The 24,242-nt window shown below is 37.4% G+C and overlaps 1 protein-coding gene across 10 annotated transcripts; it reads right to left on the reverse strand.

The window, feature by feature from the left end:
• LOC113048354 (methionine-R-sulfoxide reductase B3, mitochondrial-like) lies at positions 1-23,798 on the reverse strand. 10 transcript variants are annotated; one of them, XM_026210136.1, is made up of 8 exons: positions 23,549-23,633; positions 21,485-21,680; positions 15,762-15,870; positions 14,701-14,778; positions 14,534-14,562; positions 10,571-10,668; positions 10,345-10,498; positions 1-56 (listed from the first exon to the last, which is right to left on the reverse strand). In XM_026210136.1, the coding sequence occupies exons 2-8, from the start codon at positions 21,600-21,602 to the stop codon at positions 16-18; spliced, it is 627 nt and encodes a 208-aa protein (XP_026065921.1). In that variant the 5' UTR covers positions 21,603-21,680; positions 23,549-23,633; the 3' UTR covers positions 1-15. The 10 variants fall into 10 exon arrangements, with proteins under 10 accessions (XP_026065921.1, XP_026065919.1, XP_026065915.1 ...); XM_026210134.1 differs by lacking the exon at positions 1-56 and adding an exon at positions 877-1,412; XM_026210130.1 differs by lacking the exon at positions 1-56 and adding an exon at positions 8,473-8,741.
• Between the last annotated feature and the right edge of the window lie 444 nt (positions 23,799-24,242).

The following is a 24,242-nucleotide window of genomic DNA, read 5'->3' on the forward strand; positions in this document are numbered from 1 at the left end:
TAACAAGTAAAAATCTTACCTTAATGTGGTTACTGGTTCAACTAATGATGATTGTCCTGTAATTAAGGAAAAAAATCTTTATGTTAACTTACCAACATGTGTTGCCCTAAAAGCTTAAGTCTTGCAATGTCTCTGCAAATGTAGCAGCATGATCTAATGGAGTGTCATAAAAAGCGGCCTGATGTCTGATGGCCCAGGCTCTTGACCCGGTAGAAAGGTCAGATGTGAATGCTGTATGCGAGACATTCTTCAGTAAAGCAGCCGTAAGTGAAGTGAAGTGCGTGTCATGCATGGTCGATAAGACAATAAAAGAGGGGTGTTTGAGGACATTCTATAGGGATGTATCACTAGAAACATCTTAAGTTGTTTTGGATGGTGATGACGAGTGAACAATGAAGAAAAAAAAAAAAAAAAATTATATATATATATATATATATATATATATATATATATATATATATATATATATATATATATATATATATGTGTGCTATTAAGATATGGCAAGTCTAAACTATCTGTTATAATGAAATGAAATGAAACTGTATATTAAAACTGTATATTAAAGATCAAACAGTGTGGAGAATGGTTGGATGAAAATATAATTAATAAAAACTAAATATATTTTCTTTTATTTAAAAATGTTTTCCTAATATAAAAAAGCATATTTTTCATTGCACTCATTTTTTTTTCTAAAATAGCAGTAAAGCATTACTTTCATTATTTTAAAATTACAAAATTTTTTATATTTTTTTAAACAGTATTTTTCCTTTCCTAAATCATTCTTATTTTAATTTTAATTAAAAAAATGTAAGTACTGTGACAAAGTCGTTTATGTATACACTAAGTAAACTTCCATTGCCAGAAAAGCCCAGCATGTTGACTTCCTCTGATGGAGGCAAACCCACTGACCTTTGACCTCCATGCAGCCGGCCAGACTTTTACCTCCACATTTTGTTAAGGTCAAAGTGTAACCAACACAAAGGATGTACCTCCCAGGCTGAGATGAAGTGTGAAATCTTTGCTCACTGTTTTTTCTCCACCGTCCTTGCTCTCTCACAACTAGATTAACTAATTAGCTGACTAGTTAAAGAATGTGCACAATCCCAAGATTTTCACCAGCAACTACTGAGATGAATTCAAAAGCAGCAGACAGGGAACAATCCATTTCATGCTATTAAGAGCCCTCATCATTATAAAAACAATAGTTCATCACCTACTATAAAATAATGAAATATAATGAAATAAAGGGGTTCTGCTCCAGTCAAGCAACAGACATGCTAACTTGAGCCTTCTCCAGTTTTCATAGACCTGGTTTCCATCAGAAGGTACCACCTGAGCTGTCTGTTCCCCTCAGTGCCAGCTCTGAATGTGTGTGCTGCAGACGACAGCTGGCAGGCCAAAGGCTCCATCTGCCGGCACAGACGAGAGAAGTTGACAACTAACACTCTCCATTCATTCATTCACTAAAGAGGACGCCAATTGAACACATTCCACTAAAAGCCTCCGGCTCTGCTAAAATCTATCCTGACGCTTAATCACTCAGTGCACCTCACTGTCAAGAGAGACACACGGCGGTCACTGCTTTGTCTCTGAGACATGTGCAGATTTACACCACACTTTATTACATCTAGAAGCTTTTCTCAAGAAAATGGGAAATGTACGACCTAGGGGTTCAAATGTCTGAGACCAAAGTTTTACTTTATTACTTATTTATTGCATTTTCCCCGTTAAATAATAAATAAATAAGTTTTTTAAAAACTGTGAAGTCTAAATTGGTGCTGCTGTTGGACTTTACATATAAAAAAGTTTAGAGGCTTGAATGTGAACTATTGGAAACTGAAGTGGTTGAGAGTGACCGTTACCAATGGTTGTAAATCAGTGAGCGCATTTCTCTGTTCAACTGTTTATTTTACTTCCACACAGTTGTTGTAGAAGAAATTCCTTTTCTCCACACGCTCTTCCGTCATATGGCGACAGCAATCCCAACCATGTTCTACAGGGGGTTTTGCCAAGCGGAGACACATGTCAAGTTTATGAATAGACCAACTTTTGGTCAGTACAGAATCTCTGTTCTTCTGTTGGCTGAACACAGTCGAACAGGGTGCAGCAAACCACAACTTTGTGAGTTTTTCCTCAGAGTCAAATGTTTTTCCAGCAGAGGAAATATTTTCGGAGACACGACGTCCCTGTCACACACACACACACACACACACATCATGGTCTCAGTGTAGCCCTGGTAAATTCAGCTCTGCTTTTCAATATTAACTCGTTTTCATTAACAAATTAATGGAATGCTGGCCTCTGAGACAGGAAGTCTTCAAAAGATAGCAAATGGCTCACTGCAAATTCCTGATTTCCCCCAAAAAACTGCTCAAGTGCAATCATTGTATAATCATTATACATGCAGTTTTGTGACCTGCGTTAACTGAGACCCAGAACTAATTTATCACAGCACAAACCAATTAGTTAACTGAATATTCAGATTCAGTACAACTTAAGCTGAACTTCTGGCATTAATGTTGATTACCATTAAAAAAAAGAAAGGAAAAAAAAAAGACTTGTCCTTCATTTTCAGTGCCACTCTGAGGCACTTACAGTGGAAGTGAAGGATTTTTCTCAATTGTTTTTTGAGAATTTAAAAGCTTGTTATTTTATAAAAGTAACCAAGTTAATTAATCTGGTCAAATGTGTGTATAACGTGAGCTTTAAAGCTGTATAATTCATCAGTTTTAGGAATTTTAGGCTCTGCTGGTTTAACTGTCATGGAAACAAAGTTGTAAAATTGGATATAACTAAAAAGGTTATTAAATTATTTAATCATATTAAAATCATGTTTACATGTAAAAGCATGTCATTTGTGTGTCTATTCTATTGAAACAGTGAGTATTTAAACCGTTCTGGATTGGCACTATTCACGTCCATTGTAAATGCTTCAGTGAAACCCATTTTGTCTCTTTAATATATTTTTCAATAAAATATATTGACGATTATTGCATTGTGGGATAGATAAATAACTTTCATGACATAAATAACTAGAAAATAACGTAAACAATTTTTTTTCATTTTGCCACAAATAATGTCAGTTGAGCTGAACTTGTAATAAATCTGCATATTCAAATAAATGAACTATAATAAGTGATTTAAAACATTTAATAATTATAAACCCAGAAAATAGTGTTGGGTCATATAAAATATATGTATTCTGTAATGCATTCTTACTTTAGCTAAACTCTTTACCTAGATTTGTATGTACCATAAATTCTTCATTCAAGTGTCTATTTCCTTTATGTTTCCTGATTAGCATTTTTCCATGACGATGAGGGTTTCATGGCTCATTGACTTGAGTTATTGATCAGTTTCTTTTGAAGTAAATCAGTATTCAGTCATGCGAGATAAGGACACACACTTAAGCTAATGCTACAAACATTTCTCAAGCATTTCCCCATCACCTGTACTTTGGTTGGGTGCCTGGAGCAAAGGTCAGTCCCGGTGACCTTTGTTTAGTTTTAGGGTTGGGTGAGGGGCTGATTGGTGGGTCCTGTTGCATCAGGAATGTTTGGAATGTAAGATGATATAAAAGAAGTCAGGGAGGAGACACTAAACGTCAATGTTCTCACGAGCTCCAAAACCCACAAAATTAGCAAGAAAGTCCTTTGCAAAACAATGCATTGCAAACAATGGTAATAAATCTATTCAAAACATCATTCAATGTTGTGATCAAATTGTGATTATTGTAATTAATAATTGCAATTACAATTTCAAGGAAATAACCGACAGTTATGAATTTTGTCATAATTGTACAGCCCTAAAATACTTGTGTTAAAATGTTTTCATTTTTAAGGAAAAAAAAGACCCAACATTATTCAAATGAGACATATTTGAGAACCCCATTAAAACCTTATTAAATTTCCAGAGGGTTATATTCAAATGAGACACAATTGAGAAGGCCCCTGAGCATAAGCAATCTGTGAGAAATGATAATTATCATCATCACTTATCAGTTCTGTCGTACTTGAACATTAATATCAATAGCACCAATGCCAATAAAATGTCATTATATTGAAGAAACTGATTCCAAACCAATACAGCTAAAAAAAGAAGCATCTACGGAGTCTGGGGAGTCTTCTGGTTTATGTTTACAAATTGAACCTGTAGAGAGAAAAGTTTTGGGGCTTTGTTGATTGGAGCAAATGCTAACAGCTGCCAAATCTCACTACTCAAATAGGCAACCTGATGTATTTGCCAAATGCCCATTCACCATTAGTCAAGCAAACAGAGGTAGTAAAAAAAAACATTGGATAGCCATGAAACACCTGCCAAAGCCAACAGAAGAACATCTGATTAAAGCAAAGTTAGTTTAACTCAGAAGGTGCCAAGTCAAGCTAGGGTTTAGTCTTTTGCAGTTGCATTTCTAATTCAAACTCATAGGTCGTACCTCTATAAGAAGAAATATTATAACAGCATTAATTAACAATGGTATTTAGCAAGATTTTCATTCTGATCAGGAGAAAACTGAAGTACTTCATAAAATACAATTCCAGAGATTCACTATGTGCATAATGTTATTAGGCAATTGATACAATTAAGAAAATGTACACACAATATGTGTATCTTGTACGTATATTTTTCTTGACGTGAATTATGTAAATAAATGCCGTCTCAGTGTGTCTGTCTGGGCAAACTCTGGCAGCCTCGGAGCGCGTGAGCACTGCTCACAAGGACCCTGAAAGAATTCACTTTCTCTGGGCTGCTCCAAGATTTGTTTTGAAAAGAAGCCAGGGGAAAGTATGGAAGGCTAAGTGGAAGCAACTGAGCAGCGGTGACATCCTAAAGATTTGGCGTTCACTCAGTGCTCCCCGCTGCCTAGGGAGCCAGAGACAAGTTTACTTGCTTTGGAGAGGAAGAGGGAAAAAAAAGAGTGAGTAAAAAGCGTGAATGAGGAAAAAAAAAATGTTTTTGTGAGCATTTTTTTTTTTTAGGTTTTTGTGAGCTGATAAGTGTTTACATGGTGCTCCTTAGCAACTGAATGTGGTATGTGTGCCGGGACCTGTGTTTGATTTAACAGTTTTCTGTTTTAGTCATAGGCTTTGTTTTTTTACAACAATGTATTTAAAATTTAGATTATATTATGTCATGTTATATGCATTAATTTTAGTCATGATGTTTATATACGTTTAAAAATAGCCTATACGAATATTTGGTTAATTTAAAGATGCATAAACATGCACAGCAAGTTACATACCAAGCAACAAGCATAGAGAACAAAACAAAGCTTGATCCTTTGGCTTCTTTTAAATCTATTTTTGTTGCTGTAGAAAGAATAAATGAAATAACCAGTCAAATTTGGTTGGAAACCACAAGAGCCTGCACCCAAATCATGTCATATTGCATGTTATATGGCTTAAACAAGTAAAAATTTAGTTGTTTGAAATTTCATGGACATAATCCAAAGCACTGGAATATGATTTTAAACCCATCATGGTCACCCCACCTTGCATCTTAAGAAGAAATTGCTTGGTTGAAGGCATGGATTTACATTTTCAATTCAGAGTTTAAATCAAAGAGCAGTTGTTCTGAGCAGCTTAATTCTCCAGAAGATTTTCCACGTTTCTGGGCAGCAGCACGGAGGGAAATTCCCATGGCTTCCTCTGCAGTTTGGCTAAGTTGTTCCAGTACAGAACCATTTTATTCTCAGGTATGCAAATCGTGAGTGCTTTGTAACCATTCTATATTTAACTCCGGGATCAAAGATACTGCCTTTCCTCCCATGGGCTACGGGAGAAAGGGGGCCAGCTAAGAACCTTAATCTTGTCTTTTCCTCCAGATGCAAGTCCTGCACAGGCTAAAACTACAAAGGCACAAATGCCCTCTGTCAGTTTTATGGTGTCAGCTCTTGAATATGCTCTTATAAAAGCTCATTTTCGCTTGACAGCATGAACCACAGAACTTGGCAAAGAAACAAGAGGCCCAGTGGCCACAATTTCACTCCACTTTCTCCTCGACATAATTGATCCCAGAACCTTTGGATGCCATACTGAACTTCCTTTCTCATAAACACACACCTCTCCCTATTAATTAATCATATGGCTAACATGTTACATACATCCTCTACTTAAAGAATAAATGACCTTTAACCACATTTCCCTGTGTCGATATGATAGGGCTCAGTTCCAGATTCGAATTCATTATTAAACCTCGCTCTCCTACACTACATAATCGGCTTGGTCTAAAATCCTTAAGATTTGCTTTACAACAGCAAGCCCAGTCCCAAGCTTGTCCGTAAAAGTTATGCTTCTGCATTCATCACCTATTAAAGCTCTCCCAAAGCATCTGCTCAACCCTCGGACAGCTGCAGGGTCATGCACAGGACACAGGGTTCATCAGGATGTGTGCTCGAGATGCAAACTCAGGCAGTCAAAACAACCTGGCAGATTCAAAACAAACAGGGATAGAAATGAGGTTTTCCCGGCTCGAGAGATGCCGGACTTGACTCTTCATTCCAATGCACCAGCTGCAGATGGACACACACATCCCCAATAACAGCACGTACTCCTAAACCAGACACAGCGGTCGTGTTGAGCCTCATCCCTTTGACACAGAGCTGCTTTTTAATTCCCTGTCCTGGGAAAAGAATGTCCTACCGAGGCTGGAAATGAACTATTTGAATAGCATAGATCACCGCCGGACACTTCCTGATAGCAATGCTAGGAATATCAAGGCGGATAGATCCTGGGGTTTATTTATGTTCAGCATGCTGGAGAGGTGGTGTGGTGATTGCCTGGTGGCATTCCAAAGCTCTGATGTCTCACAACTCCAGTTCAGCAAAAGCAGTGCAAGACGACAGAAGAGGGAAAGACAACCTGCACAATGTTCCCAAACAACGTAAAAGATAAACCATTTAGTTTAGTTTCAAAATGTGTGCCAATTTGTTTTGGGCTTGGTGCAAATGTCTTTTTTTTTTCAAATGATTTTTTTTGTGATTGGTACAACCTAGGGCAAAATATATCTGAGTGCATTTGGAACCAAGCAGACGAAAGGCGCACTTGGAACAAGCAGGGCCTGGTAGATGCTGAGTGTTGCCTTCAAGCTCGAGACCCCATACTCTCGGCCCTTCATGTGGTTTCTGTCAAATTGCATCATTTGGAATGAGGCCACAGGCAGACTCTGTCCCTCTGCCCTCACACTGCTCATTGAAAAAAGTAAATACTTGGCAGAAGTTAACAGAGCTGAAATGAGATCATTGACTTTTCTCCAGGAAAGGAGTCACAACACATCCATCAGACAAATCCCTGATAGAGCTGGCAGAGCTACACTACTCCACAAGTTATTTTTTGACTCTCACTTTAGACCTTTGTCTTCCCTTTCTTCTTGGTTTATACAACTGACCTGATTCTGACATCCGAATCATCCCAAATGCAGGGAAAAGGCGATTCTGACTTGAACAAGTCTGTGAGAGCTTGGGATGAAGCAATTCTTTCAGGACAATCAGAAAGTGCCTTCAAAAATATATTATAAGTTAAAGCCTCCAAAGGCATCTCCTAATTCACCCTTGGTCCTTGAGGTGTTTCCAACTTAGGTAAAGGAATGGTGAATTTCAAAAGGTAAACATTTGTATCAAATTGATTCTGGACTTTTGGATTCTGTAATGAATGTATGATTGGTAAAGGGGCTTAATTTCTTATCAAATAAATTTTTAAGACCTCCACAGATTGAAGGAAGGAAATAAGGAGAAAACTAACACTAATAATTCATAAACCCTGGGAAATTCAAGGTTTCCTGAGCCTGCAACAAAGCTGCGGTCTTAAACAAGCAAGCATTTTCGGGGGAACACAGAGGCAGGTCTGTGCAAAGCCCCTGTAATCCCTCAAAGTCAGCACAGAGCTACAGTTAATGGCAGGCTATGAAGCAGGAAAGAAGGGGGCTTGAACACATGTACCCAAAGAAACCGAGTGTGTACAGTCTACATGGAGAGTCTAGTGTTTGTCCCAGGGTTCGAGGGAGGTGTTTATGTGTTGGATGTGGATCATGGATAGTGTGTTTGGGTTGTACAGAGATCTTTTGTTTGCTTTAGTGCTTTCATAGAGCAAACTAATGGGGCCAGTGGGACAAGATATAGTATGGCTTGCTTGGGGTGACACTTCAGTGGCAGGAAGTGAGGCGGACCGTCTGAACATGAAAACAGACTAATGGACGAGCTTTACCTATTCTCTGCATTAAAGCATTAATGTCTGGGCCAGAGACAAGACGTGACTCATTTCAACAGGATGTTTTGAATTCCAGCTACAAAAGAAAGGCTAGTCACGCTACCTACTAAGAGTGTCCTGCATGTTCATTTTTGCTCCATAAATGACTAAATTGTTTGACTTCCGGGTGGGAGATGATATGGGGTTGAAAGCTGGTTTGAGATTCTCCAGCTGCCAGTCCCCCCAAATCCTCCATCGAAAAGTCCCCAACCCCCACCCGCGTCCCTCAGTCTAAACACACCTGACTTGTAAATATTCTTTATTGCATTGGTAACATAAACGCTCTCAGCGACAGGCCCGTTGGACAAATTTTTCCCACAATCTCAGAGTAAGGCCAACCACTCTGTTCTCTAAACAACAGCACTCCAAAGAGGATGGCGAGGCTGACTTAACCTCTCCTGACCTGAAGGACTTTCAGCAGCTCACCAAGCACACCTCTGCAGTTAACCCAAAGAGGACACACAGGGTGTCTACATTTCCTTATATGCTGATCTCCTGTAACAAAAAGTTCAAGAAATAGTAAATTTGCTAGATATGCAAATTGTAAAATAACTCTACAATCTCTATTAATTTTGCATTAAAATTTACTTGCTCTCATTTTGTTTTAAACTCATCGAACATTCTCCCGTGGAATGCAAAAGGAGACATTTTGTAGATTTTCCAGATGTCCAAGCAGCTCTTTTGCATACAAAGTTTACACTTTATTTAGACAGTCTGCTTTGAACATTCTACTAATTATAGTTCTACTGTTAGTAGACCATCAAAATAAAGTGCTAGCATATCTTAAGCAGACAGTATACTAATACTCTAATGAGTGGTAGCTGATATGCAGTTGCAATGTTACTTATAATCAGCACAATGTCTATAGTGACTATCAAAATAAAGTAATACCTAAACAAAACATTGACCAGGGGCTGTCAAGCTTGAAGGACAAAGCAAGGCACCATACACACAAATAGCACACTATATTAATGCCTTCTGAGGGTATAACTTTGACTGAGAAAAATTGCTAATGTCATTCATTCTTGTGCATCCTGTGACCGACTACAACGTTCCAAGTTTGAAGCACATAAATAAATCTATGGATCATTTATACATATTTATTAAATGCTTTAAATTAAACAAAGAAACTAATTCATATAAAAAAAAAAATAAATAAAATGAATAAAATTTACAACAACACATAATTCTTAATATCTCTTTAATCACACTGGTCAATATTAATTAAAATTCTATCAAAGTCAATCCATATATATATATATATATATGTTATCTCGGGACAAAAATAGGCACTGCAAGCAGAGAGACCAAAAAAGCACCCTTAAAAGTCAGGCTACATTTGTGTTCAGACTAAACATTTGTCATCTGTTCCATTTTATTTCAAAGAATGCTTTGTTCTCCACTCTGTGCTTATTTTACTGCTCACAGGAGCACTTGCATAGCATTTTCCTCAAACTTCTTGACCTCCCTGTATCACATGTCACTTCAAAAACAACACTGCACTCTGAGAAAGTATACATATATATTTCATTTCCAATCACTGGACTTTCAATTGACAATGGGGTCCAACAAGTCAGAGACCACTAGTTCTTTTTTCCATTACAAATGATATCATCAGAAAAACAAATCGGAATTAAAATCTGAATTGACAAAAAAGAATATGAGAAATAATGTTTATGTTTGGTTTGTCCTTGTTTTGTTTTAATGACACCAGGAAGTTTGCGAAAATGAAATAAAAATAAATGAAAGAAAAATCCCAGATTTCCAAAGCAGTCTCAAACTTTTGTACCTGATTGAAAATTACCACCAAGTGTTCAAAAACAGTTTAGCCGAGTAAACCTCTTTGAAGCAATGTGAGCTCTTCAACTGACATAAAATTCAAGTGAAGAAGTTGAGGAGCAAACATAAGGCCATTCTAATCTGTTATCTGGACATTGATTTTTCATATTGCGATTCTGATATAGATGATATTGCTAAACATATACTTGTCTGATTGCACGGCTCACTTGATTTGGAACTGATAGTTCAGGAGTAACTTAGGAGTAGCATGACATCCGATTGGTCTTTTTTAAGTCCTATTAAAGTTCTTCATTCTTACTAGAAGGTGGTGATTGACCTGCTCCTCCGGATGCTTCCACCTCCTCAGAAGGACTGTCTTTTGCCCGGAAATTGAGAGAAGCAGAGTTTATGCAGTAGCGTTTCTTTGTTGGTCGAGGTCCATCATCAAAAAAGTGGCCCAGGTGAGCACCACACTATAAACATAAAAAAATTAAAGAAGTTGTTTTCATAGAGGAGTATAAATGGGGGTAAATCTGGCTTTGTACCTGACTGCAGGTTGTCTCCACTCTGTGCATTCCGTACGAAAAGTCATCAGTTAGTGTAACAGAGTCCTTATTGATCAAATCAAAAAAGGACGGCCATCCTGCAAAAGCAGTCCAACATTGAGGGTTAAGTAAATCTTCATATGATCCCCAAGCCACCCTCCATCTCGTGCTGTGCAAGTTTTAGAGTTTTGTTCTCTTCCTGGCCTGTCCTGATGTTGAAGCTCATTCTAAATCAAATCCTCACATTTTCTTGCTTCTCTATCCTTGTCTTTCACTCCAGCACAATGCAGGCTAATCAATCTAACCTTAATACAACACATTGCGTATGCTTACAATGCAAAGTACATTAAGGATTATTTGGAAAAGAACAACAGAGAATGTATGAAAAACTTGGACCTTTGGTTTGGAAAGAAAGTATTGCTAAATGGTGAGAAAATAAGTTTAGTGTTTAAAAAAAAGTGAAGTGACATTCAGCCAAGTATGGTGACCCATACTCAGAATTTGTGCTCTGCATTTAACCCATCCGAAATGCACACACACAGAGCAGTGAACACACACACACACACTGTGAGCACACACCCGGAGCAGTGGGCAGCCATTTATGCTGCGGCGCCCGGGGAGCAGTTGGGGGTTCGATGCCTTGCTCAAGGGCACCTAAGTCATGGTATTGAAGGTGGAGAGAGAACTGTACATGCACTCCCCCCACCCACAATTCCGTCCGGCCCGAGACTAGAACTCACAACCCTTCGATTGGGAGTCCAACCCTTTAACCATTAGGCCATGACTTCCCACTGATGCTAAAAAATTCGCCACCATGATTCTTGGGTGTTTGGTTTCTGCCAAAACCATATATATTGGATCCTCCATGGACTACTGCATGGCTGGACGGCACGTGAGATCATGAAGTAAAAAAAACAAACCTCACTGAAAATGGTCAGTGTTATCGACAGAGTTACAGGCTGTCTCACAATCCTGTTTCCTTTATCTGGAAAATTTCTACCCAGTAACACGGGTGCAAGTAGAAAGAATGGCTGCTCTGGCTCATGGGTGGTCCTGCACACAGCTCTCCGGGTAGGTGGAACGTCTGGAGGACAGGAACCTTGGGAGCTTACTATTACACAGCCACTGCTGACATATTTGTTTTAGGTTTTTGACAAAAACCCCTACCAACTTTAAAGTACTAACTCCTGATTGCTGGTAGAGGGAAGACACTGCAAAGCAAACTCAATGAGCATTGGCAAGACTATTGGCAGTTCAGAGCACCGCTTTTTTCCTGAATATTTAAATACAGTCTTAGAGAGTATAAGAGACTTTCAAAAAAAAAAAAAAACGTAAGAACTTTTTACTTGTACATAGCAAATTATCTGTATTGAGTGTTAGATTAAGAGTGTTAAAATCTAATAAAAATGTAATGTAATTTTACTTACTGTCCATAAGTGTAAGATGTTTTTAAGGACTCGCAATTATCCTTTTCTAAATAATAATAGCAAATTAACGGAAGGAGTTGTTTGAGGACCAGTGTTAGAGATTTGCCAACCAAGGTTCCTTCATGGGCTTTATAATGTATATGATTTTACATGTCATAATGACATCGGCGTATGCAGGAGTCAGTAAGTGTGATAATAGGTGTGGTGAGAAACAGAAGTCAGTGTGGATACTTTCTCTCCACAACCCATCGAACACCCAGAGCCAATCCTCCCTATACACAAAGTATGCATGTTGATGAGGCCTCTTTTCTCGCAAAGATGATTAAATTTGTATTTAGTTTTTGACTTTGACTACTAGCAACTATGAAAACATGAATGTTCCTTTCCTGTAATGCAGTGCACTGTTGTCTTTTCTACATAACATCCAAATCAGTCAAATCATGCTATGTGTTATACAACAACACCAAAAAAAAAAAAGGAGTTAAAATGTGCGCTGAGCGGTGAAAGAGACACTATTCCCTAAGCGCTTTTCCGTGTGCATGAGAATCAATTTATTAATTTAGACTTAATTTATATGGTGAAGTCTATGCAGTGCTTTATTTTTACATTTGATTATATTAGGCTATTATAGGTAAATTATTTATTTCATTTATATATATATATATATATATATATATATATATATATATATTCTATTGTATTTGTCCTATTGTTTGTCATTTTCTTCCTATTTTTGGATTACTGACTGTTTCAACTCACTGTTGTTTGCTGACATTGAAACTGCTCGGAAAGAACAGGTTAAGGGGTTGGGAAGCATTTAGGGATTTTTATGGACGCACAGACAGGCGCCCCCTGACAGAGTTTTGCTTAGGGCCCCCAGAAGTCTAGGATCAGCATTGTGAACACCCTTCTATACTGACCCCTTCTCTCTCATCCCTCTTAGGGAGGAGATGCTTGGCCGCAACTACAAAGCCACAAAATTCCACTCAGACACAAGGAGCTCTAGGGGGAATATAGGAATCCTATGACTCAGATCGGGAGAATCCCGGCGGATCGCCACGGAGCTGATCTAATGGAGCTTTATTGCCAAAGCGAGCGGCCCAGTGAATGGAACAGTGTAGTGTCCTTCTAACAAAACAGGAAATTGAGTCTATATGAGTCCAGGCTTCAGTATTGCCTGCAAATAGTGCAGCCCATTTGGCTCCCATCTCTATGTCGAAGACAAAAAAAAAGATTCAACTCCAGCGAAAATCTGATTTTTCAACACGGGCCCAGGTGTCTCTCATTTCAGCTTGATTTCTGTAAAGAATTCTTGCATACACATTCTACTTTGTTTGGAGAGCAAATAAAAATAGCACGAGTAACACAGCAGAAGCGTGTGATTTGGAACTCAGATCTGTAAGAGATCAACAATCCGTTGCTGCAATATATTATAATTATTACATTGTATACACTCAGCGGCAACTCAACATTCACTTAGTCGGAGCTGAGTCTTTTTATGCTTAAAAACAAAACATTTAATCTACATCTTAAACTCGTAACAGAAAAGTATACCACTGCAACTACAAAAGCCATATTAGAAGCAAGATGGGAAGCACTTCCAGGAAACATCCAATTCGTAAAAACTATAATCTGCATTTAATGCTTATTTGCACACCTGCATTAAAATGAAAGTGACTATACTTTATTAATAACACATTCTTGCATTCAAAAACAGATTGAGAGTGGATGAATTGCAAGAAGCTTTTTCCTTTTTTTTTTTTTTTTCCTAAGTTGAACTATGTATAAATGCAACATTCATTGTAAAAGACACAAAAAATAGTGAGGAGCAATGCAAAAACTACTTTGTCTTGTCTAGTCAGTTATTGTTGGCTAATATAACAAAACATCTATGAACTGTCTTCATTTGACTTTTCTCAGCAAATATTGTTTTAAAAGATTATTTGTGGTTGCCATTTTTGTAAGTCATTAATTAAAAAAAAAAAAAAATAATAATAACAAGAAAAAAAACTCAGCATACTGTTTCTCTGTGAGACATACCTTAATTCAACAAAGCTGTTCTCTATTTGTGAAGGAAGAATGTTTTATGTGCACAAATTAAGAACTGGAGGGTTCCGAAAGATTATGGATGCCAATATAATATATTTTGTAAGATCTTTAAGCCATGGTATGGTTTGCTGTAGGTGCTGTCACTCAAATATAAAGGAGCATGTGAGCTTTCATGCCCCACACTTGCATCCTATTATGCAGCTGACTGGATTTACATTCGTCCTTGCGATCAATCATAAGGGAGGTTGAGAAGGTCAAATTCTCCCTTACTGAGCTGGACAAGAGAAGAATGATGAGTGAAGAGCATTATCTACATATATTTTACTCGCTTTGAGGAAAAAAAATGAAGCTTAGTCTTGTAACATTATGTACAGCATTATCAAAAGATGTACTGGAGCTGTTCTGAAATAGAAATAAAGCATTAAAACAAAAACTCATGTCTTATTATCTATTATTATTTTTATTATATGTGAGTGCAGAACCATACCTGATCCAGAGTCAAACTTCTTGTCAGACCTGCAAGGACAGTAAGGCGTCAATAACAAAATATTGACTATCAAATGTAAAAGTACCACAAAAAACCTTTTGATTTCTAAATCAAAACTAAAGATTATACCGTGGGCATGTTAAAGATGGGTCATTATGGACACTCACGTGAAAAGAGGGGCACCGCAAACGACACATTGGTAGATTCCTTCCTCTTTATTATCTGTATATTTTCCTGTGAAAGCACTAGGGATGAAAACACCACAAACCGTGAATTTATACACTAAAATTATCAACTATGGATACTGTTAGCTTAATAAAAGATAATGGTCAGCACAATAAAAGTTCATCAATAAATGCTAATCTATATTACTGCTTATTTCAAAGTGCATTTCAGTTTCCCATGCTCCGTGTTTGTTTATACAAAAAAATAATCTAGATAAGTTGAGAAGGATTTGTGGGTGAACAGAGTAACAGGCATCAGAATGCACTTTTCAGGTTCCTTGCGCTCTTCTCACAGGCTAAGGCACTTTTCACATTGCTACTGCCAATGGGCCGATAAATACTTTCACCAACTGTGTTTTACTACTGAGAAGGACAGAGGGTGAAAGTGTCAGTGTTTTCACTTCTATGCTACATCCTCAACATCTATCTCATTGCCATGGTTCATTCAGAAGAGAACGTGTTTCTATCAGCCAAAGCATAAAAGAAATCTGTACAGAGAATGTTCGGTCTATTGACATTTCGCAGCATTATTTGACTAGAACAACATTTCCAAATCCAGTGTTTCTCGTTGCCACTGTTTGGACACACCTACTCGATCTTTATTACATTTCACCTTTTAAAATTATTATTATTATAATTATTTAGAATAATATGTTACCTTGTTGCCTGCTTTTGCTTCACAATCCAGTTATTGAAACAAAAACAATTACTTAATACAAGAAACTATATTATAAATAATTATAAATTAATTATATTCAATTATTAATGTTAGTAGTACATTTATAATGCATGGTAGATTATTTATTTTATTTTATAAACATATTTAATTGTTTTGTATAATATATACAGTATGTATAATTTGTAGAAAACTGAATAATATATTTTATGAATAATTTATATATAAATCTGCAGTTTATGTTTTTTAAGTTAATGATTAACTAATTAATTAAAATAGGTCCAAACTTTTGACTGAAAGTGTATTTTAGTTAGGGTGGGTCACCCACCTCTCTGTGCCCTTTTCCTGAGTTACATGGTACTGCATTGGGGTCAGTCGCTTCCTCAGCTCCTCCTCTGGGAACGTCTTGGGCCATGTCTTCTTACTTCGGCACGTTCCTAAAGGGAAAACAAGTGACGTAAGGCAAGCATTTAAGTGTTTATAAATCACAAAATAAAAGTAGTGCTAAACCTCCAGAATTATTAGAAACCAAACAAAAGGCACTCTAATCAAGGTTTCTATGTGACTAGCAGGAGTCAGCAGCACGTTTGTCTGGTTACTTTGGTTGCAAATGATTTGGTTTGGCTGATAATAAAACATGTCTACTTGAATCCCTGACTTGACTCTTGCCTGGGAAAAAAAAATCAGTGTCAGTGACACACACACACACACACACAATCCAAATGCTCCATCAGTAATGTGCTACAGCCAAAGTATTATGCTGAGGCAAATTCGATTTTCCCTTCATAACATACGTGGTGAGTTATGACATTCTAGATAAACGCTCATGTTGGCTGTTCATACAGAAGGCAGCGATCTTGACTGCTACACTTGGCCCATAGCTTTACAACAGTGCTGACCTCTAGAAGTCAACCTGAGGAGTGAGTAACTGTCACCAGATAGACTTTCAAACTTAATTCATTAAATAATGACACAACTTCCACTGATATTAAACTTCAAAACATCAGCCTGGGGAAAAAATTCAATTTCAAATATGAGCCTGAAATTCTGGCAACCGTAAGGTCCTCCAAAGAAGCACTGCAACCATTGCCGCGTTTCCACCGAAATTACCCGGAACATTTGTACCAGGAACTTTTTTTCCCAGGAACTTTTTTCCCCCCAGACCTGTTGCTTTCTGCGTTTCCACCGCGGTGTAAAGTACCGGGTAGATTAGGCAAATAGACTGGTGACGTAGGTCTGCGCGCGTTTCTCAATACAAAGTACCGCTGATTAAAAAAAAAAAAAAAAAGTACGCTGATTTTGAACGTGCATCCTAGGTAGTTGGTTCAGACTTTGAGCATTCTTCTCGGGAGTGTGATGACTGCCATGACGCAAGTCCGGTAAATCTATAAACAGCAGCATACTTGATAACTTCAGTCTGCTCGTCATGGCTACTGCAATTTTCCTTACTGTATATTTACAATAAAACGAAATATGATATCAAATACCACTGCCTCCTTTCGTTTTCATTTAAGCATAATAACAACTGCAGAAATGTACTTAGTTCAGGGAAATGTGTATATGCAGCCATTACAATGAAACGAAATATTATATAAATTTGCCTTTTTATTTTCATTTTAACATATAGATAAATTTAATACAGACCAAAGAAAACCTGCTAGATTTACCCCGCAGCTGAATTATATGTTATGTTTAACCACTAAAGACCCATCAGAGCCAGCGGCACACATCAGAACGTCTATCCCAGGAGAGGCTACTCTCTGCGGATACATGAGGACTGAGCTCCCGCTGATCGAGTGGAGCTCACCGTCGCAGAGATCGGCGAAACACATTTTTAAATAGGCGCTGTCTTTATAAATAAACCATAGATTTGAGTTTTAAACAACTACATTCTCGCCTGAAATACTTTTAAAATTACATTTTATGACACAATAACAGTAATATTTGAAAATTGTCCAAATAAATGGTGGTTGAACTCAACCAATGCTGCGTGAACTCAGATCGCTTTGGCTACTGCAATTCTCCCCTCTGTATATTTACAATAAAACGAAATAGGATATAAAATACCCATGCCTCCTTTCATTTTCATTTAAACATAATAACAGCTGCAGAAATGTAACGTTACTTAGTTCAGGGATAAGTGTAATGTTAAATACAGCCATTACAATGAAAGAAATATTATATAGACTTGCCTTTTTATTTTCATTTTTACATATAGATAAATTGAATACAGACCAAAGAAAACCTGTTAGATTCACCCCGCAGCCGAATTATATTTTATGTTTAACCACTAAAGACACATCAGAGCCAGCGGCACATATCAGAAGGTCTATCCCAGTAGAGGCTGCACTCTGCGGATACATGAGGACTGAGCTCCCGCTGATTGCGTGGAGCTCACCGTCTCAGAGATCGGCGAAACACATTTTTAAATAGGCGCTGTCTTTATAAATAAACAACAGATTTGAGTTTCAAACAACTACATTCTCGCCTGAAATACTTTTAAAATTACATTTCATGGCACAATAACAGTAATATTTTGAAAATGTTGATCCGAATAAATGGTGGTTGAACTCAACCAATGCTGCATGAACTCAACCAATCAGAATGTTTAGCGCCAAAGTCCCGCCCCCGAAAGTTCCGGAACTTTAAAAAAGTACCACCTCGCCAGCAGGGACTTTCTGGGGGGCATTTTTTTACCCGGAACTTTTATTTAGTTCCTGGTTCCTGCGGTGGAAACACACCAAGTACCGGACCAAGTCCCTAGTTCCTGGGTAAAGTTCCTGCGGTGGAAACGCGGCTCATGTTCTTAAAAGGGGCCAGATGTCCATCTGTACGCCATTTAGTCCCCAGGACACGCAAGAGTTTTAAATAGCATACAATTCTACTGCAATTTCCCATTACAGAATGTTTTCTCCCTCCTTTCCACCATTTTTTTCTCCAGCTAATAACGATTTTTTTCACTCCTGTGTTCCTGTGGGGTCTGTCCTGCTCCTGTATTGTTTGGCTAGTTTTACAGCTTGTGTTCTGGTGAGAGCGGGTCTCCCTTCACGTAAGACTATGTGGAGAATTCCTCTCGACAAGATTGAAACCATGTGAATGGAGGAAATAATGGGGTCTTTAAAGGTCCCTCTGGTGAATGGCTCCATTGATGGGCCCTGCTCTGTCCAGTGAGTACAAAGTTACTTCTGACAAACGTGGGGAAGAGGGGAGGAGAGCGTAAGGAGGAGGGGGTCGGCTCCCTGCAGGACTCTCCCGTATTCCTTTCCTCTTCTGGATCCTATTTGTGAGACAGAGAGAGAGAATTCCAATTTTTTGTGTATGGAGGGATCTGAACACTATTTATACTGTGAAATAGAGGGAGGGGGGAAGGGGAAAATGTGTTTTATTTCTTGGTTTGTCTAGAAAAGCCTCTAAGGAGGCATTTCAAGAAATTCAGGAATTTGGTCTTTGTCACCCCCTGCAAATGATTTAGTTTTGGTGCACCCAGAGGTCACGCAACAAATCAGCACCTTGTTCCAACATCCCTCCTCTATAACCTCAAGTGAAAGTTATTTCCTAATTGGAAGCATGGTTTGTTTTTAACACACCATGCTTCCACCAAAAATATCCTATCTTCCCCCAGACATTTTTCACACTTCTTCTCACCAATTCTCAACTCATCGCTTTCAAACTTTGTGCTAGTGCTTGCAACGCTGTGCTGTAGTAATAATATTCAAACATTCTTGTTAACCCTTGTACTTTCACACTTCCAATGTTCCTGTCACGTAGTAGCACTCATATGTCACTCTATACAGGTAATAAAATGATTTTTGGGTTACAACACTATTTTTTTCAATAATGGAAAATTCTAAAATGGTTGCGTAAGAAATTGGTAATTAAAAGATCAACATTGAAAAATATTAATCTCAGTAATGTCAGCCTTATTAAGCATTCTACTTTTTTTTTTTTTTTTACTTTAGAATAATTTTTAGCTGACATTGGTAGAATGTTTAGCACTTAAAATTCACCTAACTGTAATGATGTCATCATAATATCATCATATTTGCAGTATGACTTGCAACATTTCTTCTTACTCACAACTATTCAATCATATAACTGTGTTAATTATCATTAAGTGAAGGCAGATTTTTATTTACACACAAATAAAACTTTAACATTACTCTTTTGTTACTTTCAAGCACTATTATTTCATTCAGGAAATGAAAATCCTGTTGTGTTTTTTAATTTTGACAAAGAAACACCCAATTATTGATATCATTGATAGTTTTAACATGCACCAATGATTACTTTACAAAAATGAAATTAGATACAACTGGTCATAAAAATCCCTCAGAATACAAATTCTAAAAATCCTAAAATTAAAAATGCAAATACAAATGCAATCATTAGTAGAACTTAAGATAATGTTAAAGCTTGACTGATCATGCAGGCTGAAAAAAAGGTAAAACAGTGAGTTAGGCATTATTCCTCGAGCAACTGAAGAGCTAAACAGAGGGAAAAAAGAACAAAGCGAAAAGTGACATTTCAGGGCAAGGGGTCATCAGATGCAGAAAAACCAACTTAAGCATCAGGGGGAACCTGATATCTGGAACCTACTATTTAGGAAATTATCTAAAATGTTGGTAGCACTTTATTTTACAGTCCTGTTCGTCATCTACATACTATGTACTTATTGTAGTAATTACAATAACTATGTAATAACTAGGTACTAACCCTGAACCTACCCCTAAACCTAACCCTATCCCATGTAGTAACCTTGTATTACCTGAACTTTCTTAGATAAATACACTGTAAGTACACTATAAGTACATGTTAGTACACGTACTGTAAAATAAAGTGCAACCAAAATGTTACCAAAAGTATAACTTATTCACCTATTGAGCAGTTTATGCATTTAGGTGAAGACAATCAAAGTAAAGAATACATTGTCCACTGATAAAGCTCAGGCTGCCTAAATCCTAAGTTGGTTTCTCCACAAGTGTCAATCAAACAAACACACACCCCTTGCACAATGCTCACACATGCGTGTGCACACATATAAAGGCATTGAGGAAGCAAAGCACACTGCACACACACACACACACACACACACACACACACACACAGCATCCAGGTGACCTGAAGGGAGCCCGCAGGCCTTGAGTTTTACAGGTTGGCCTTTGCTGACCAGATGCAGTAGATTGAACCCGGACATGGCTGCGGCCGATGCTACTGGGAGAACAGAAACAGCGGCGAGACAGGAGCCGCCTGCTAAAACACCCTCCTATCACTCAGGCTAAAAAATAATAAAGACAAACATAGGCGAGGAGGGAGAGGAAGGAGAAAAAAAAACACAACATAGGTCAACACAGATGTCAGTCACAGAGATGGACACTTACAGCAGCCTATCACGGGACGGCTGACACTTCTCATGCAAGGAAAAGACATGTAAATGATAAAGATGTAAAAACAAATTACCCACAATTCAACTGAAAACCTTGTAGACTTAAGACATTTACTTTCATAAATAACCATTTCATGTACATCTCAATGTATAATATTAAAAAGCTTAATAAAATAAAAGTGCCACATTGATTTTTAATTTTAATAAAGGCTTTTTAATATTATACCTGACAGGAGCTCATAAATAAAATAAATGTTAAGCCAAAGATGCAGCCATTATTTGTTTATTTATTTTTGATTGCTGACAGTCTAATACATATGGAAGCCCATTTTATTTTATGTCAAGTTTAATGAGCTGGGTTATTCGTTTAAAAATTCAGAGCCTTGAGAAGACACAGGGGAAAAAAAGCGCAGAAGCACTTTGCATAGAAAACAGATAAAAAGCTGCCATCACCGAGCTTCTCAGCTGTTTCTATGGCTGTAGCACGTCAGTTGTGTGCCTGTGGGCCATAAACAGAAACCTAAACCTGTAATTCAATTTATCCTAATACACATTAGCAACTTTGCTAATATCACAGAACACTTGCATTTGTACATAATCCCCTAAACCAATGCACGACACGACAATCAAGTCTGCTTCTCATTTAAATATCGCACTGGTTACAGTACCTAGTGTAGTGGGTGGAATCAGTGCTAGGAACGGTCTTGTGGACTTTTGGAAACGACTGCATTGGAGCAGGGCCATGGTTGCATGCGGGGCCATGGATCGGAGAAGACGGCCAGCCATCCTGGCCTACGGGCAAACTCGAGCGCACACTGAAGAATGAGGGAAGGTTTTTAAGACCTTCTCCAAGCCTTGTTGTAACTATAAAGATATGAAAGATGTAGCTTTAAAAATATTAGAGCCCCAGAATTGTGGGAAATCACAGCTGAACTACAGAAGCAATAACAGGCAAAGCTACAGAGCGCTGCTGAATGAGAGGGCGAAGCTGCGGTTTGTAAGGAATGAGGTCCATCTAGTGGTCGTGCAGGTGTGTGAGGAACAAGAGAGAAATCTTTTCATTTACTGCAACAAGGAAAGAGGAGAACAGTACAAATTAGAAATGTACATCAGAAAGAGCTTCAAATTTGAAATTTTTGCCATTAAGCACTAATTTAAACTATTAAACTAAAAAAAAAATTTAATGTTTGCATTATATTTGGCATCTGCCACCAAACAAGCTCTGCTCCCATGTCACATTATGAGCCAACTTTTTTTTTTTTTTTTTTTATCAGCTTGCCCATAAGGACTTTTAGTAGATGTATGAAGTCAGTTCTCCTCAAATTCACAGTGCAACCACCAGCTAAAATTATTTTAAAAATATGTGACATTATAATAAATGCAAGTTGGTTTGATATTTTGGCCTTGTTTTCACTAAATTTCTGCTCTGTAGATGGATGTATCATGTTTCATAATGAAAACATTTAAATATTAAAAATATATTATATTAAAATATTACATTTTTGTATATATCACACCACCGACCAAAATAAAATAAATAAGGCAACCATGATTATTTTTGTATTTCAATTCAGAATTAGTACAGTAAATGAATCCAACAGCACTGGCACTCAAATGACTCTTCTTCAATCGACTGGTCTGTACGGTTTTAACACATGATCAAATACAGTCACAAGGAAGGTCACATTTAAAAAATACCCAGCAATCACTTCCAGAGAGAACTATAAACAGAGCTCAGATTACAGTTCTGCAGATTTCTGTAAAGCAAAACTGGAGCTTATTTAGAGAGAATCTCCTTCTTATCAATATCAACAATCCACCCTTATCTACAAAATGAGTAGATCTCCACAGCAGGCAAAATAAGTGCACTTGAAGCCTCTCACCAAATATATCAAGTGCTCTAAATATCAATGCAGTTTATAAATAAATCATGCTTGATACTTTGAGTAGAGTCATAACTATATAAGGCCATAAAGTGACAGATGAGGGCTAAAATGTTTTAAAAGCAGATCAGATCTGTGTAAATGATTGCAGGGCCAATGTGAACAACTATTAAGTGAATGCAGGCAAATGAAAGCATGGATATCTTAAGCATGTAAATCTAATACAATTTCATCTATATCATTACATTAAATGTTCATCGGATGACTGAACATCCTGACAGGCGTTTAGAAGTTTATTAGATAGGTGTCAGTACTTTAGAAATAAACATGACATAAAATATTATTGTCTCTTAATGGTCTGCGCTTACAAAAAAAAAATTGGAAAAATGGAATGGCATGATACTGTGGTGTTTACATCATTGTATCATAGCAGTCCAATAGTAGGCTACTTTTCTTTTCTGTAACGGCGTGGTTTGCATAAACAAAACGTTACGTAATAATGCTTCGCTGCTATGACATCACGTGGGAGGATACATAGTATACAAGTATAGTATACAAGTGTAACTGATAGGCCTATGCTTCTTATGGAAGACTATTTCCTGTGGCAATTTACGTAATATATTGTCATAATAAAATAGAAGCATAAAAAAAAAACAAATAAACAGATGAAACAAACGCATAAATATGTCATACATTTCAACTGCGTCAATTTTTAAACTGACAGTGAAGTATAACGGGGTTGAGTTACACATACAACGCGTTGTCATAGGGACCCTGTTAGCTACATTACTTAAAAAGTGCGTGACAAAAAAATAAATAAATAAACATATAACAAGTAGTTACACGTACCAGAGAGCAGAAATAGCGTTAAAACCCAGTAGAACAGCAGACTAGAGAGTGAAGGGAGACCGCGGGGAGAGCAGTGCATTTGTCAAAGAGCGACACAGTCGTGTACTTCTTAGGTAATGACAAATGCATTCTGGGAAATTCCTCTCGCCTGGCAGACGAGCTCTAAATATGCACAATGCGTTGTTTGCGCACATAGTTAACTCAGCGCGAGGCAGTAAGATAATTACGCCATTAGACTGTACCAAAATATAGGTTATCATTTTGTTATCGTGTCTGAACAGACGTATGAGAACCCTAGGCAGATTTTGCTTTGCATGTCATCATCACATCCTACTTCTTTCGGAATGAAGCTGCCAGTACCTTCTGGTCTGGTATGTGATCAAACAGCTAGTGAAATGCGAAAAGCTGAAGCTTTTAAAATTAATCTACTGTAATTTACCATTGCGTGGTTAGCAATATGTTAAATGTTCAACTCTAGGCTATGGTTATTTTAGTGGTGCTTATTTTTTACTTAAACTTTATTATAAATATGATTCTTATTGTTATATTAAGTACTTCCACATACAAGAAAAAAAAAACACCCAAAAAAACAAAAAAAAAAACAAGAATACCCCAAGGATCCTTTTAGATTGGCAAAAAACTGGGAATAAAACAGATATTAATAATTAAATATATATTCAAGTGGATATAAAGT

This window comes from Carassius auratus, chromosome 29, assembly GCF_003368295.1.
Source record: "Carassius auratus strain Wakin chromosome 29, ASM336829v1, whole genome shotgun sequence".
Lineage (NCBI taxonomy): Eukaryota > Metazoa > Chordata > Actinopteri > Cypriniformes > Cyprinidae > Carassius > Carassius auratus.